This window comes from Rattus norvegicus, chromosome 15 (assembly GCF_021556685.1).
Source record: "Rattus norvegicus strain SHRSP/BbbUtx chromosome 15, alternate assembly SHRSP_T2T, whole genome shotgun sequence".
NCBI classification, from domain to species: Eukaryota; Metazoa; Chordata; class Mammalia; order Rodentia; family Muridae; genus Rattus; species Rattus norvegicus.
The window spans coordinates 24,277,239-24,291,108 of NC_141548.1; the positions used below are offsets into that span (position 1 = coordinate 24,277,239).

Here is a 13,870-nt window from a genome sequence, read left to right on the forward strand (position 1 = left end):
TAAAGACTTGGTGACCACTAAATGTGAACAGTAGTGAGCAGGTGACATTTAGGATGGTCCCCAGGTTTCTGCCTGGGACACCTAGAGATGTCCTATGGGAATTAATGAGGGACAATTTGAGGCATGGTAAATGTGGGAACCTTCAATGAAAGTACTCAGTGGATCCCACAGGAGCTCCATACTCCTCCCCTGCCCAGTGGAGCAGTTTCAGTGTTATTCGTACATGAAAGGGTGTCTTGAAGTTCTGCTGAATTCCAGGAGTGGGAAACCCTGAGAATTTGGCTGTAGCAAGAATGGTTGCCCAGATGAGGAAGCAGAGGTTGGAACTATATACTTTTGGTGGAAGCTGTAGTTTATTGCAGAACAACATCGACTGGGTCTATCTGTGACTCGACACTTCCCATTAGCACAGAAATACGGAGATAGCAAAACCTGATGTATTACGTGTGTATAGATGTAATAGAGACAAAAAGGGGAACCCCTGGCTGCAGTAACCTTGACAGACACACAGTCGTTAAGAACAGAGAAGGCCATTGACTGTGGAAATTGTTTGTCTTTTCAAGAAAGTCTCTCAGCTGGAACTTGAGTAAACTTTTTCTCCACATAGCAAATAAAATATATTGTCTCCTAGCAAACAACTGGCATAGAATTTGGAGTCATTTTTTGACATGTAAGCCATTGAGCCTTGGCCTCTCTCGGATTGGAAATGAGAGAAATTATGTAGAGGTGAGCTCTGAGGGGAGAGAAGTGGGGGAGGAGGGAGGAAACTGTGAGAAAACCTTGTAGAAGAGATTTTTGAATGCAGCACCTCTGAGGGCCATAAAAGTCTGAGTGATGGAGTGGGCATGTGTGGCACCCTAAGTAGCTGGGACACTTTTTGGATCAGCCATCATGAAAAATAATTTAGATTCAGAAAGTTGCCTTTCCAGGTGTTGTATTGAATGCATTTAACTAGAGTAAATTCAATGGCATGTGTGTGTGCATGAGTGTGTGTGAGTGTGTATGTGTGTGTGAGTGTGCATGAGTGTGTGCATAACTGTGTGTGAGTGTGTATGTGTGTGTGCATGAGTATGAGTGTGTATGTGTGAGTGTGTATGTGTGTGCATGAGTGTGTGTGTGCATGAGTGTTGTGAGTGTGTATGTGTGTGTACATGAGTGTGTGTGTGTGCATGAGTGTGTGTGTGTGCATGAGTATGTGTATGTGAGTATGTGTGTGTGTACATGTATTTTAACTCCATGATGTCGGCATGTGACCTGCACTGCACAAGTGGATCCTCATGGCCATGGATCTGTGCTAATAGCTTCTGATAAGCTAAGACCTCTGATGTCTTTAAACAGCAAATCCCAGGACTCTTCCTAGGTCCTGAAGGTCTCAGGGTTTCTAACCTCCACTCCTTGATGAGTGGGTGTCACCTTCAGTTAGGGCCTTTAAGAACTTCCCTCAGCAGTTCAAAGCAGGCTGTTTAAAAACAGCACTGAGGGGCTGGGGATTTAGCTCAGCGGTAGAGCGCTTACCTAGGAAGCGCAAGGCCCTGGGTTCGGTCCCCAGCTCCGAAAAAAAGAAAAAAAAAAAACCTGCTCATCCATGTTCTTCCCTTCTAGACAAAGCCCCGCCTTAGTCTCTCCCCCTCCGGTGCTTCTCTCATCAGCTTGCTCTCATTTGGAGTTGGGTGCAGTGTGGCTTGTTGACCCGGCATAAGAGGCATAAGAGAAGAGCAGCCCACGTCCTCACTGGAACTCAGCTTCAGTGTGAGCTAAAGACATAACACACAACCTCCCTGTCGTCAAGGTGTCCAAACTCTAAAAGGAGAAAAATGGGCAATAGTGCGAGACTTTGGTCCCACGGCTAAAGACCTGTGGGTGTGCATAGCACATATGCAAGGTGGATCTGTTCCCCAAAATGGCCGGAAGATAAACCAGTGTTACCCACAACAGGAACTGGAAGGAGCTTCTGGAAGGAAGGGAAGCCCATAGCACGAGGCATCCTACTATGTATATGAATGACTCTTCCTAAACCTCTCTCCTCAAAGCCTGGCACCCCAAAGCTTCATCATGGCTCTATTCTGTTCTCACTCGGTGTCCCTTGTCTGTGTAGCCATGTCTACTTCCATGATTGAGCTCGTAAGCATGCGCATTGTCAAGGCCATCTGCTCTCCTGAGGTCCTGGTCTGCTGGCTCTGCACTTGGTTTCCCTCTCACCAAACTTGAACCAGAGGAGCCATCTTCAGTCCCTGTGTTTCCATAGGAACTGTTCTTCCTGACATCCCAGCACCATCCATCAGTTTGTACTCTTTCATTCCCCTCCCGCCTTTCTCAAGCCCTCCTCACGGTTCCTGAACTCGCAGCCTCCAGCTCCCCTCCCGTGACCACCGTCATCCTTCTGATACATCACCTGGGTATCCAATGCTCAGGTTTTGGTGGCACAGGACAAAGATCTACTTTCCTCATTTCGACATTTCATATCTCAGGTACCGGACTCCCTGCCTGTGGGTCCCCACTTTGCCTCTCTCTGTCTCCAGCATCCACCAAGTGTTCTCTCTACCCTAAATGTCCCCATGGCTCTGGCTTTTGCTTCTGATGCTCCTACCATATGAAATGGCTTCTACAATGTGGTTTGCCCGTTGGGCTCCAAGTTGTTGCTCTCCCAAGCATGGGATGTAAGGGGCTTCCTCTTACTATCTTGGCAAACCCAAGTATTCATTGTTCTGTGCTACCCCAAGATTTGGGTATTCTCAGCCCTTATACTGGAGCTGTTATAATTTTTGCACGAGATTCAGTCACGCCTTCTGGATCTCAAATTCCTTGATGATAAGGACATGTCTTCACAGAGTCTGACCTCTACTCATGGCACCTAGTAAATGTTGAATAAGTAATAAAATTCCCTCGGTTGGCAGGGAATTCTCCCTTAACTTATAGCAAGAGTCTCTCTCTCTCTCTCTCTCTCTCTCTCTCTCTCTCTCTCTCTCTCTCTTACATCCCATGAGAGGATCTCTCTCTAGCTTGGATTATTGGACCTGCATTTCTATGTCCAATGGAAGTCACCTAGATTAAACTAAACTGTACTCTGAAGATATATAGGCTGAATTTACATTTCAGCTTCTCCACCAGACACCCTCTGTGTCTCCCATGTATTGACCCTTCCAACCATAGCCACAGCTTTTCACACAGAAATGAGAAGATCCAAGCTAAGAAGTTCAAATGGTTCTCAACATTGCCTCCAACAGACTGGCATCTACACTTTCCTCAGAGTTCGACCCTGGCTAACTTCTTAGAGAATCCAGCATCCCAGTCATTGGAATTCTTGCATGTGGGAACGAAAGTCAAGACTCTTATTTCTCTTGCTTGTTTCCCACTTAATGGAGTTCCGTTTTCATTTCTGGCAAGAGAAAGGCTTTCCCCCACCAACCAGAGAGAGAATGGTTGGTAGGCTATGTTCTTCTCTGTTGTTCTTTGGGGATTCGTTGTTGTTATGGAGACGGGGTCTTACCATATAGCTGGGAGGTTGCATTCCTAAGGACTGAGATTTCTTCCTCATTGTTTACTCATCCTCCCTGCAGGAAGGGGAAACAGCTCCTTAGATGCATGGCACTGAGCTAGACACTATGCAAGTAGGCTGAACCCCTTAAGGATGTACAGGTCAAAGGAGCCTATGTTTCCCAGGGATGTGTCTAGAAATAAGTCTTCAGGAAGGCCTAGTTCATCCTGTTGACACGGTTGTAGGAAGCTTTTCTAGGAAAACTTCACCCACTGACCCACTGACCCATTGACCTGCATTTTGAAGAAGTGAGTGAGGCTTGCCCAGTCCTGCCTATCCCAAGAGACCCTAGTTGTCCAAGTTGCTTTCTAGAAAGGAACTAGCACTTAGTAAACTGAGAGTTGCCCCTCCTGCTTCCTGACTTAAATCCTATTGTCACTTTGACTTTTAAAACACCCAGGTCGCAACTTAAAGTCTATTTTCATCGTACTATCAGTGGATTTTGCATGACTAAGCTTTAGGGTGCTTGGTTGAATTAAAGAAAGAAAGGGGAGAGAGAGAGAGAGAGAGAGAGAGAGAGAGAGAGAGAGAGAGAGAGAGAGAAGAGAAGAGAAAGAGGAGGAGGAAGGGTTCATGGAACTGCTCCATCCCTCTTGTGATGAATTGTATCCAAGCTTAGCACTGGATTACCCAGCCTTCTCTGGATCATGACCGTTGTGTTTTCTGAGCAATGGTTTGGGATTTTACACAAAGCCTGGTGACCAAGTGGTCAGAACTCCAGAGCTGTAGTTAACGTGGTTACCCATGTCAACCCACGGTTAACATTGTCTGCACAAGTGTTACCATTGTTTCCACAAAACAATGACAGAGAATGAAGTCTGGTAAAAGAGCACCAGGACATTATACCAGGAAAAGTACTAGACTCTGGGCTAGCATGTCCAGAAATGGTGATCCAGAGGTGGTTTGTCCTGCAGATTATGGTAGGAGTTAGCACTGTGCACCTGGAGAAGCCTTGTCTGAGCTTAGCTAATGATGGAGCTAGAGGGACTCTCTTTTTGTCACAGTAGATTGAAGGCCTTCCAAGGACAGAGTCAAGTAATTTCTAGCCTGAAACGATGGAGTCTGTTCTTAATTGAATGTTCAATTCTAATTCTCAGAAATCCTCCATTTTTAGTCCACACAAGATCGCTCAGCAGGCCAGAGGTCACCTGCTATGCCTGACTTTCTTTAAGGAGACCAACCCTGTCCACACTCCCTAAGCCTGGGTTTGGTTTTCCTGGGAGGCAAACTGTCTTCCATCAGCCCTAGCTGTCTACTCTGAACATTGGAAAACCAGAAGTACCCACCTATCTTTGAATGTGTGTGGCTGGCAGAGTAAAACACTTTGTAATCAACAGTACAAAATCTTGTGACCAATACGCTTAGCAATAAGACGATGCCCCACAGAAAGCATGAATGACATTTACCCAGTGCCTTGGACTCTGAAACTACTCACGGTCTCAATTTATTTAGCTCTATGGCTGGTGATCTCTGCAGTCTTTGTTGCAATGTGGCAGAAAGCTGAGATGCAGAAGGACCTGGGTTCTAATCCCCCCTTGAGCACATTCTTTATCTGTGATCTAGACTTACTGGCATGATGCTGCCATCTGTATGGTGAATAGGGTTAGGGAAAGATGATTCCAGATCTCATCGGCTCAGAGATTCTGACTGGAGACTTTGGATAAATGATTTATTTTGGCTTGCAAATAGCAAAATAATGACTCAGTAGCTTTTCAATCCAGTAATTTTCTTGACTTTAGAACACCAATCTTGGGATTTGCTTCAGTTGTGCCTTGAAATTTCCTTTATCCTGTGGTCTAGGCAGGGTTTGGATCCTCTGTGTTGTGACATCTCTTATGGAGACATGACTAGCAGCTATCCCACAACAGTGACAATAGTGGCAGTCCAGGATGCCCTTTATCCCAAAGGAGCTGGGGAAGGTGAAAGAAACACCAGGTGGGGAATCTATAACTATTGCATATGGTTCTGGCTTGTAGAAGTGGCTGACGTAGACTTTCCACTGAGCCTCAGAAACAAAAGTGTCTTGAGGGTATAGACTATTATACGTACTTTGAGCATTTTTCTAAGTCGGTTCCTACCAAGACAACAGTGAATTGGCCGAGCTGAAGCAACAGCCTTTGTGTTTTACTTTATTGTGATGAACTCTTTTGATAACTTTAAAGGTGCTGTGGAAAGCTACCTAGAAAACTGTACACACACACACACACACACACACACACACACACACACACACACACACACAGAGTGGCATTCTAGGGGATTCCTGTTTCTTCTGAAATACTTAAACCCCAAGTTAGCAATGTCTGATCTGAGGTAGAATTTAGGTCCCAGTTGTCAGGGTTAGCCCTAAGCTTTCTGAGCCATTGTTTGCTGCCTGAATTAAGTAATAACTATTTTTTTCCTTCTTTTCCCCTCCGGCCATCGCCCTCCCACTCCTCTGCCCTTCCGTCTTTCATCGTCCCTTCTCGTCCCCTCTTGTCCCTTTCATTTCTGCTTCCATTTTTTTGCACGGCTTGCACCACAGATGTTCCAGCTTGGTTAAAAAGCCTTCGCCTGCACAAGTACGCTGCGCTCTTCTCACAGATGACTTACGAGGAAATGATGGCCCTCACGGAGTGTCAACTGGAGGCTCAGGTATGTGCCTGAAGGGCCCCTTCCCTGAGACAAGGCCTCGAGGTTCAGCCTCAGACAGACCTCCTCCACCCAGTAGCTTGCCTGGATCTAGGAGCCGCCTGGTGCTGGCTGGTGTCCCTTGGTGAGTAAACCAGCTTCTTGCCTTGACGGTTGAGTGGGAGTCATGGGGTAATGAAAGGGAGAGGAAGTTAGGAAAAGGCAGAGCCAAGTGCACCTTCAAACACGTGGGTGCTAAGGAAGACCCTGTGGTACTGCCCAGACATCAGTGTTCCAAAGAGTCTGCCCCCGGCTCATCCCTTTCTGCTACCAAGCCAAGACTTGTTTGGATAGGGACAGACTCCTCGTCTGTTTATCCAGTCTGGTCACATATCCACTAACTTCTAACTGGACCCACCAGTGGGAACACTAGCCATTCCATGACGTTTTTCCAAAATCATTCATACTGGTCTTAATTGCGATCAGAGTAAATTGTTTAAAATGCTTTCTTCTGACCACCTCAAATGGCGTGGGACAGCGGTGGCAGGTGAGATACGCAGGTCTTAGAATTTATTTCCCTTCCGAAGTCATAAAAGAACAGAATCCCTCCTTCCTCCTTAGGTCTCTCCCACGTCTGAGTGCAAACACCAGTCAACAGCACCCCCAAAACTATTTCTGCCATGCCAGGCTCTTGCCAACAGATCTAATGTGTGTTCTTGCTTCTCTTGTTTAAAGTGCTATTTGCATTTTTTTTTCAAATTGACCCCAGCTTCCTGTGAGCGATGATTTGAAGACACTGGCGGTCTAAATGAGTTAATATTTGTCCCACAGGAAGGAGAGATTGGAGCACGCGGGGCAGGGCCTGGCTGCCACATGGCTCCCCACCGATCTCGGCTTTTCCTGTTGCTTTATTCAGTACCCTCGGATCCCCTTTTGCAGGCCTGGCCAAATACCAGGACTGAGAGCAAGACAAAGCCCAGAGTCACTGCACACTCTCAGAGACTGAAAAGCACTAATTTCAACTCCCTAACATTTCTCCCACCACTTTCTGGATCTCGACCTCGGCTTCAGATCCCAGGGGTTGGCAGGAACTATTTCAAAGAGCAAACTGTGCTTAGGTCAAAGTTGAGAGAAAAATCCAAGTCATGAGTTGTTCAGATTTTTAAAGAGAGAGAGAGTCCTGCTAAGGAGGGTAGCGTTAGAGCCTGACATGAACTTTTCAAAAACTTTGAATTCACTGGGTCCCCAAAGTACAGCGAAACAGAAATACATCCCCGGTGTTTGCAGGGACGTCTCTTTCCCTGCCACCCTCTCCCCTTCACTGGTGACGGAAGAACTCTGGCATGGTTGCCAGGGAACAGAGATGGCTGGAGCTCTGCTCAGGAAAGGGGACCCTTGACTGGGAAGCGTTCAGTGACTATAATCAAGGACACTAAGGAAGTCCTCCCACTGGCTGCCAGTTTAAAAAATAAAAAGTCCACAACTCTGCATGTTTACCTGGAGTGAGGTAAATTCTACTTTTCATAATGGGAAGGAAAAGGAAGGTTGTAAAGGGACAGAACGTCCCTGTGTGGTGGTGCAGTACTGGGCTTCAAGTCCTTTGCCCTGAGAAAGCAAAGAACAATACTGCAGCCTCCAGGGAAACCAGGAGGGACTGAAGTAATACCGCCTGAGGACAGGAGTGTCCTGAACAAAACCAAAAAGGTCATTTATCGTGGTGAAGGCCAAGACATCTCACATTGGGTGGGATTATCAGCTGTTATGTAGCCCTGTGTCCTAAAGGTCACAGGCAAACTGGTAGCCAGACGGAGTCAGTATATTGACTAGGAAGGGGTTTCGGACAGTGGTAGCAACAAGAGAAAAATGCTCACCAGCCTGCGGGTGAGGGTGGAGGAGCAAAAGACTAAGCACAGCATAGCCTCTGAGTCTCTAAGCTGATTTCTGGACGTGATACACTCTAATCCATTGTTGCATCTGATTACAGAATGTTACCAAAGGGGCAAGACACAAAATCGTCATCAGCATTCAGAAGCTCAAAGAAAGACAGAACCTCCTGAAGTCTTTAGAAAGGGTAAGTGGTCAGTTGGCCCCGGGGGACATTTCCACCCTCTTTGTGAGAACACAGACTAAAAGGAGCACAATTTAGAGTGTCACTTACTAGATCGTAGGGTGCTTGTGTGACTTCTCTGTCTGTCAGAGAACAATGACCAACATGAAGGTTCCTGGTTACCCATCCTGATGACGTAATGAATTCATTCCTCTGGGTCCAAGCTGCTGCTGACCTACTGTGCCCCGCCTTGGGTGAGCTGAAGCCAGTGCTCCCTCTGCGCTGTCTGTCGCCTTGGCCTTGTAGGCAACTACAGAGTCTGGTGAGGTATCCTATACACAGTGACAGCAGACGCAGAACAGCACATGAAACACCAGTGTGCCTGTGCCTTCTGTCTACCCCCGGCGTCTGGTTTGGAGAAAGCCATCCAGGAGGAGCAAACATCAACAGTCATACTATAGGCTTCACGGGCGTGGGGGAGGGGATCGAAAAGTATTGGCACAGGCAGAGTTGGCCTCAGAGTTCAGTGGAACCTCAGGATCCGTCTCCATGACTCAGTTAGGAACTGCCACAAAAGTGCGTAACACCAAAAACAGCCCTCACCTGTGAATCCTGACCCCACCCAGCAGTGATGAGTGAATTATGGATCCCAAGTTCCTTTCTTTTTTTTTTTTTTCTTTTTTTCTTTTTTTTTTTTTTTTTTTTTTTTTGGAGCTGGGGACCGAACCCAGGGCCTTGCGCATGCTAGGCAAGTGCTCTACCACTGAGCTAAATCCCCAACCCCCCAAGTTCCTTTCTGCACCGATTTTCCTCATGGAAACAAAAAGACGCCTGCCTGCTAACAACAGTTCCGTGCTTGTGAATCTGACTGTGTCCTCTGGTATCCAGAGCAGTTTCTAGGTGCCTGGTGTCTCACTAGCCATCAGCACAAGCTGTAGACTGAGTTTGAGCCTCTTAGTAAACCCAGGGAACCTTCGGGAAGGGGCAGAGTACTGAATAAGGCATGGCTCCCACAAGTTCCTAAAGCAGGCATTTTAACGGAGTGGGGATGTTAAATTGTTCATGAAGATATACGTGTGCTTAATTTTATATGTATATGTTAAGTTGCATTTAATAAGTACCATAAGACATGTCATTTATACTCAGAAAATATACATATAGCATCAGGAAGATCTCTTTTTAAGTCTTTTCGGGCTCTGATTAAAGAGCGCCCCTAAACAAAGGGAATTACACATTACGCGTAAGCTCTCCACTTAAACCCGAGGTTTGGGTGCTGTTCTTAATTTTATGCTAACTCCTCTGCCGTGCAGCTTGCCTAGCGGAGTGATTACGGCTATTTTTAATCTAAGAAACTGTTCTCTTTTGGAGAACATTCAGAAGGCCAATTTACTCCGTGTCCATTGGAAACTACAGAAAGCGTTCTGAATGAAGATGATGTTGTAAGCCTGCTCCCTCTTGTTTCTGGAGCTTCCTTTAGGAATTCATTAATAGTCTCTGTGGATGAGAAAACACAGCTCCCTCTTGCCCTCATCCTTGAGCTCACATCCATGTATCTCCCATGTGTGTGTGTGGGGGGTGTGTGTGCGTGCATGTGTGTAGTGTGTGTGTGTGTGTGTGTGTGTGTGTGTGCATGTGCTTGTGTGTGTGGTAAGAGGGTCATGTTCTTTTGACTCGGCATCAGCTAAGTCAGGGATGTTCTGTGTTCTAGAGTTAAATCTATAGTTACATTGACTGTACAACAATGCTTCCACCATGGTTTCCTGAAATGGAAAAGATAAAAAGATGCCAAGTGCGTGCACAGTGGCTGCAACTGAGCAAGACAAGAACAAGCTCATTGTCTTTGACGTCCCAGAGAGAGGAAAGTCATGCCGTTGGACAGCTGCATTAAGCTCACCACGGGTCCTCATACGCTGAGCTTGGGGCTCTCCTTTGACACTACACATCCTCGAGGACTGAGCCCCAGCTCTTTCCTTCGATCTCCTGAAATCTTCCCAGGGGTTTTAGGGAGGGAGCTGTCACCTACTACGACTGGTGGCCCAGAGACTCAGCTAATGTCATTCTCCCAACCCCAGCTGACAGCACTGTTTAGAATGGTCATCACCATTCCCCTGCCTTCCTCTGGCATTCTTACCTCACATAGAATCCGCATTTCTAAGGAGATGGCTGGGACCCCGCCCGTCGCTAGTTCATAATTCCTAGAAGCTGCTGACTACGTGCTCCAAGCCCTTTCCGTTCAGTTACTGAATGCTTGCTGAACAGATGTTTGGATACACTTTGCCCATCCTTGCAGGATAACTGAGTGGTACGTGGTTCCTGGCCCTGGGTCTCTTGGACTGTGCACTGGGACAGAAAGATAAGGTAGCTGCTGAGCGCATAGCCCAGGGTGATGATGTCATCACCAATGAGAGAGAGAACGTCCCTAGTCGCCTGGGTAGAGGGTAGACTGGGGACAGTCAAAGAGACCACGGCTGTCATGCTGGGACTTTAAACCAAAACAGAGACAAAGAAAAAGGAAACTCAGAGCTCAGGTAGAGGGAGTCCAGCAGTTGTTAGAAGGTTCGGGTCATACGATCTGGCATTTGGGGACATATAAGTCATAGTACTTATTGGGGACCTGAAGAGGAAAGGAGTTGAGAGAGGCTTGGCTGTGAGCCCTGCCTCAAGGGACAGGAGAGGGAGCAGAGCAATCCCATTAAGTTCCCTGAATGACCCGTGTACTTCGAAGACCCAGCATTGCCCCTGCACTGGCGAGCAGCTGGGCACGTCGGCCATAGTGAGAGAAGGTCTCAGGAGAACAGTAGAGATCAGAAGCAGAAAGCCTGGCATCACCTCATGACTGTATGATGAGGCATAAACACGGAACCGTAGGCTTCGTGAGCTGTTGGAAAGGCAAGGGGAAAAAAGGAAATTCAGAATGGAAGAGATTTTTTAATATTAATATCTAGTAAGAAAATATCTCCATGTGCTTTTATACATTGACCCTTTTCAAAACATTCCCAGATTGTGAAACATATCCATTTTCTTAGCATGCAGCCTTGATGTTATCAAGTATCTAGGGAGACATATTTATGCACGTGTGCATCCACGCACACGCACACGCACGCGCACACACACACACACACACACCACACGTTCTATTTATTGCTATTCAAAGACAGAAAACTGCCTCTCGAGATGTCTATGCCTTTTCTCACATAATCTAGATCTTGGCCTTTTGAGGTTACGTCGGTGACCCTGTTTTTAGCAACTCCTGCAGAGAAATAGTAATCCAACTTGATAGCATTGAGTAGTAAGTATTTCTAGGTAATAATGCTGTATGCTAGCAAGACACATTAGGTGGATACAGCCAAGACAGGCTTTGTGCACACCATTGCATCTGGCCCTACAATAACCTCCTCACAAGGCAGGCAGGACCCTGATTTCTTATGAGAAAATGGAACTCAGAGGACCACCCCCTCACCAGCAAGTCACTTCATGGTTCATCTTCAAAATCACCTCCCTTTATCCCTTGGTACCCCTCCTTCCACCCCAATGTCCCTTGCACTGTTTGCTGGCCTTTACTATAAGTGCCACACACACACACACACACACACACACACACAGGAGGCAGGGAGAAGAGACAGACAGACAGACAGGTGGATAGACAGATGGACAGACAGAGACAGAGGAGAGATAGACAACAGAAGAGAGAGGAGAGAGATCATGAATTTGTAAGCCAGCAGGCCCACCTCTCTGTCCCCCAAATCCCTCATAGTATCTTGCCATATGGGTCTGAGGAGCCCTTAGCCTCTCAGGGCAGGGATAAGGACATGTTTTTCTATTCCCAGCCTAGAACCATGTCCAGCTGCTGTGGAGCTCAGCTGTAGACCGGTGGGAGAAGGAAGCAAGAGAGGGCAGATGTAGGTAGAGACAGGAACGCTTCAAATGACCACCACCTGGAGGGAAAGGATGCCCTGACATGTCGCATAGAATCGGGGAGCACTGTGATGCCCCAAGCTCTCTTTCTGATGGTTTACACCTTGGTATTATCCTAAGCCCAGGAAAGATACCAGTCTTCCTCCCTCTGGGGATTACAACTTATGAAACGAGCACTTTGCCAACTGGCCTCCTTGAAGGCCAGTGCTGGGTTGACATTACTATAATTTCTTTCCTGCTTGTCCCCGAGAGGTCTCTGAGGTGCCACCCATGGGCCCCACTTCCTGTCATTTGCTTTCCCACAAGTCCTTGCTTGGTGGCTCTGAGTCAGGGTCATTGACAGCATCCCTTTGCTTTTGTATTTATAATGTAGGGTTATATTTGGGGCAGGAAGGAGCAAGAGAGACTTGTCAGTGTGGAAAATTCATTCCCACAGGGTTAAGGAGAACACTAGACTGAGTTCCATTCAGACAGTCTCCTGGCCTGCCTGTCAACATGGCACTCATGTGAGATCTGGAATGTGAACTTGATGGTCACAGGGTACTGAGACAGGCTGTGCCACTAACTAGCCTGGAACTCACCAAACAGGCCAGGCTACCTAGCCAGTGAGCTACAAGCATCTACTTCTCTCTGTCCCTCAGCACTGGGACTACTGCTACACCTGACTTTTTATTTTTATTTATTTTTATTTTTGCTGTAACTTCTGGGGATTCCAACTGACAAAACAAGCATTTTACTGGCTGAGACATCTGAGGTATCTTTTCTTGGCATGGTCGCTCCGCCACCCTCGTAGGTTAACTAACATAGGAGCTAACCTTTGCGCTTATCTGTTTCCTGGCAAACAGTTTAGCTCTTAGTATAACCAAAATCTCCCTCACAAACCACGAAGTCCTGTTGTGTGGCATAAACCAAAAAGGGCTCTGGAGCAATTGACAGTCTCACCTGGGTGACACTGGCCACCGAGATGGCATGGCAAGGCCGCATGTGGCCCCTGGCTGGTCCCACCTGTCTCCCCCTCCCGCTATACAGAACCACATTTCTTTTCTCTCTGTTCCCTCCCTTTCTTCAGAGATGTGCTGGACAGGAGGGAAACACTTAGAGTAGAAGCACTTCTCGGGTGGCTGAGTCAGGAGAGGCAGTAGGTAGTCTTCGAATATGACTAATTTAGCTAGCTTGCCCTGCCCCTTTCTCAGATCAAGTCAAGGCCCAAAGTCAGAGATGCCAGTTCCACAGTGACCCCGGACTCCAAGGAAGTTGGGAGCAATGAAGAACACACATTGAGGACAGCTCAGCAGGTCACCCAGCTCCCCATACCACTGTGTTCCCAATCAAGGGGTCAGACTTTCTCCTGAAGCCCTCTCCTCAGAGGCAAATGGATGCCTTGCTCTAGGCGTCAGGGTACAAGATGGAGACTCAGGCTGAGGCGAGAAGATTTTGACTTCCAGGCCAACCCAATGCATGGAGGGAGAACTTGTATCCAAAACCTAAGAGTCAGAGAAGCAGAGGGAGTTAACTTTCTCTTCAACTGAGACTCTAATGGTGGCTCTGAGATGGGTTGGGATATTTCTAGGGCTAATTAGAATTTCACTCCCTTTATAAATAAGACTTGTGGCAACCAGATCAAATCACAATTCATGCCTCATTTCCACATGCACAGCCCACCCAAAGAGCAGCCTCCAGGCAGTTGAAAGAGTTTAGCTTGCCAATGTCCACTGCCTTTCAGAACTGAGACGCACCCCAAGCCTGTCCCCAGCAGCTTCCCT

General features: G+C 47.2%; 1 protein-coding gene across 13 annotated transcripts in view; it reads left to right on the plus strand.

The window, feature by feature from the left end:
* Samd4a (sterile alpha motif domain containing 4A) overlaps positions 1-13,870 on the plus strand; it is a 217,594-nt gene that overhangs the window by 168,803 nt on the left and 34,921 nt on the right. For 12 of the 13 annotated variants that reach the window (XM_087585546.1, XM_087585550.1, XM_087585548.1 and 9 more), the window contains 2 exons: positions 6,060-6,169; positions 8,130-8,216. In XM_087585546.1, coding sequence (XP_087441672.1) covers positions 6,060-6,169; positions 8,130-8,216 — 197 coding nt within the window. Of the gene's footprint in view, positions 1-6,059; positions 6,170-8,129; positions 8,217-10,332; positions 10,495-13,870 lie in introns of those variants that run through there. The other variant, XM_087585557.1, reaches the window with a different exon arrangement.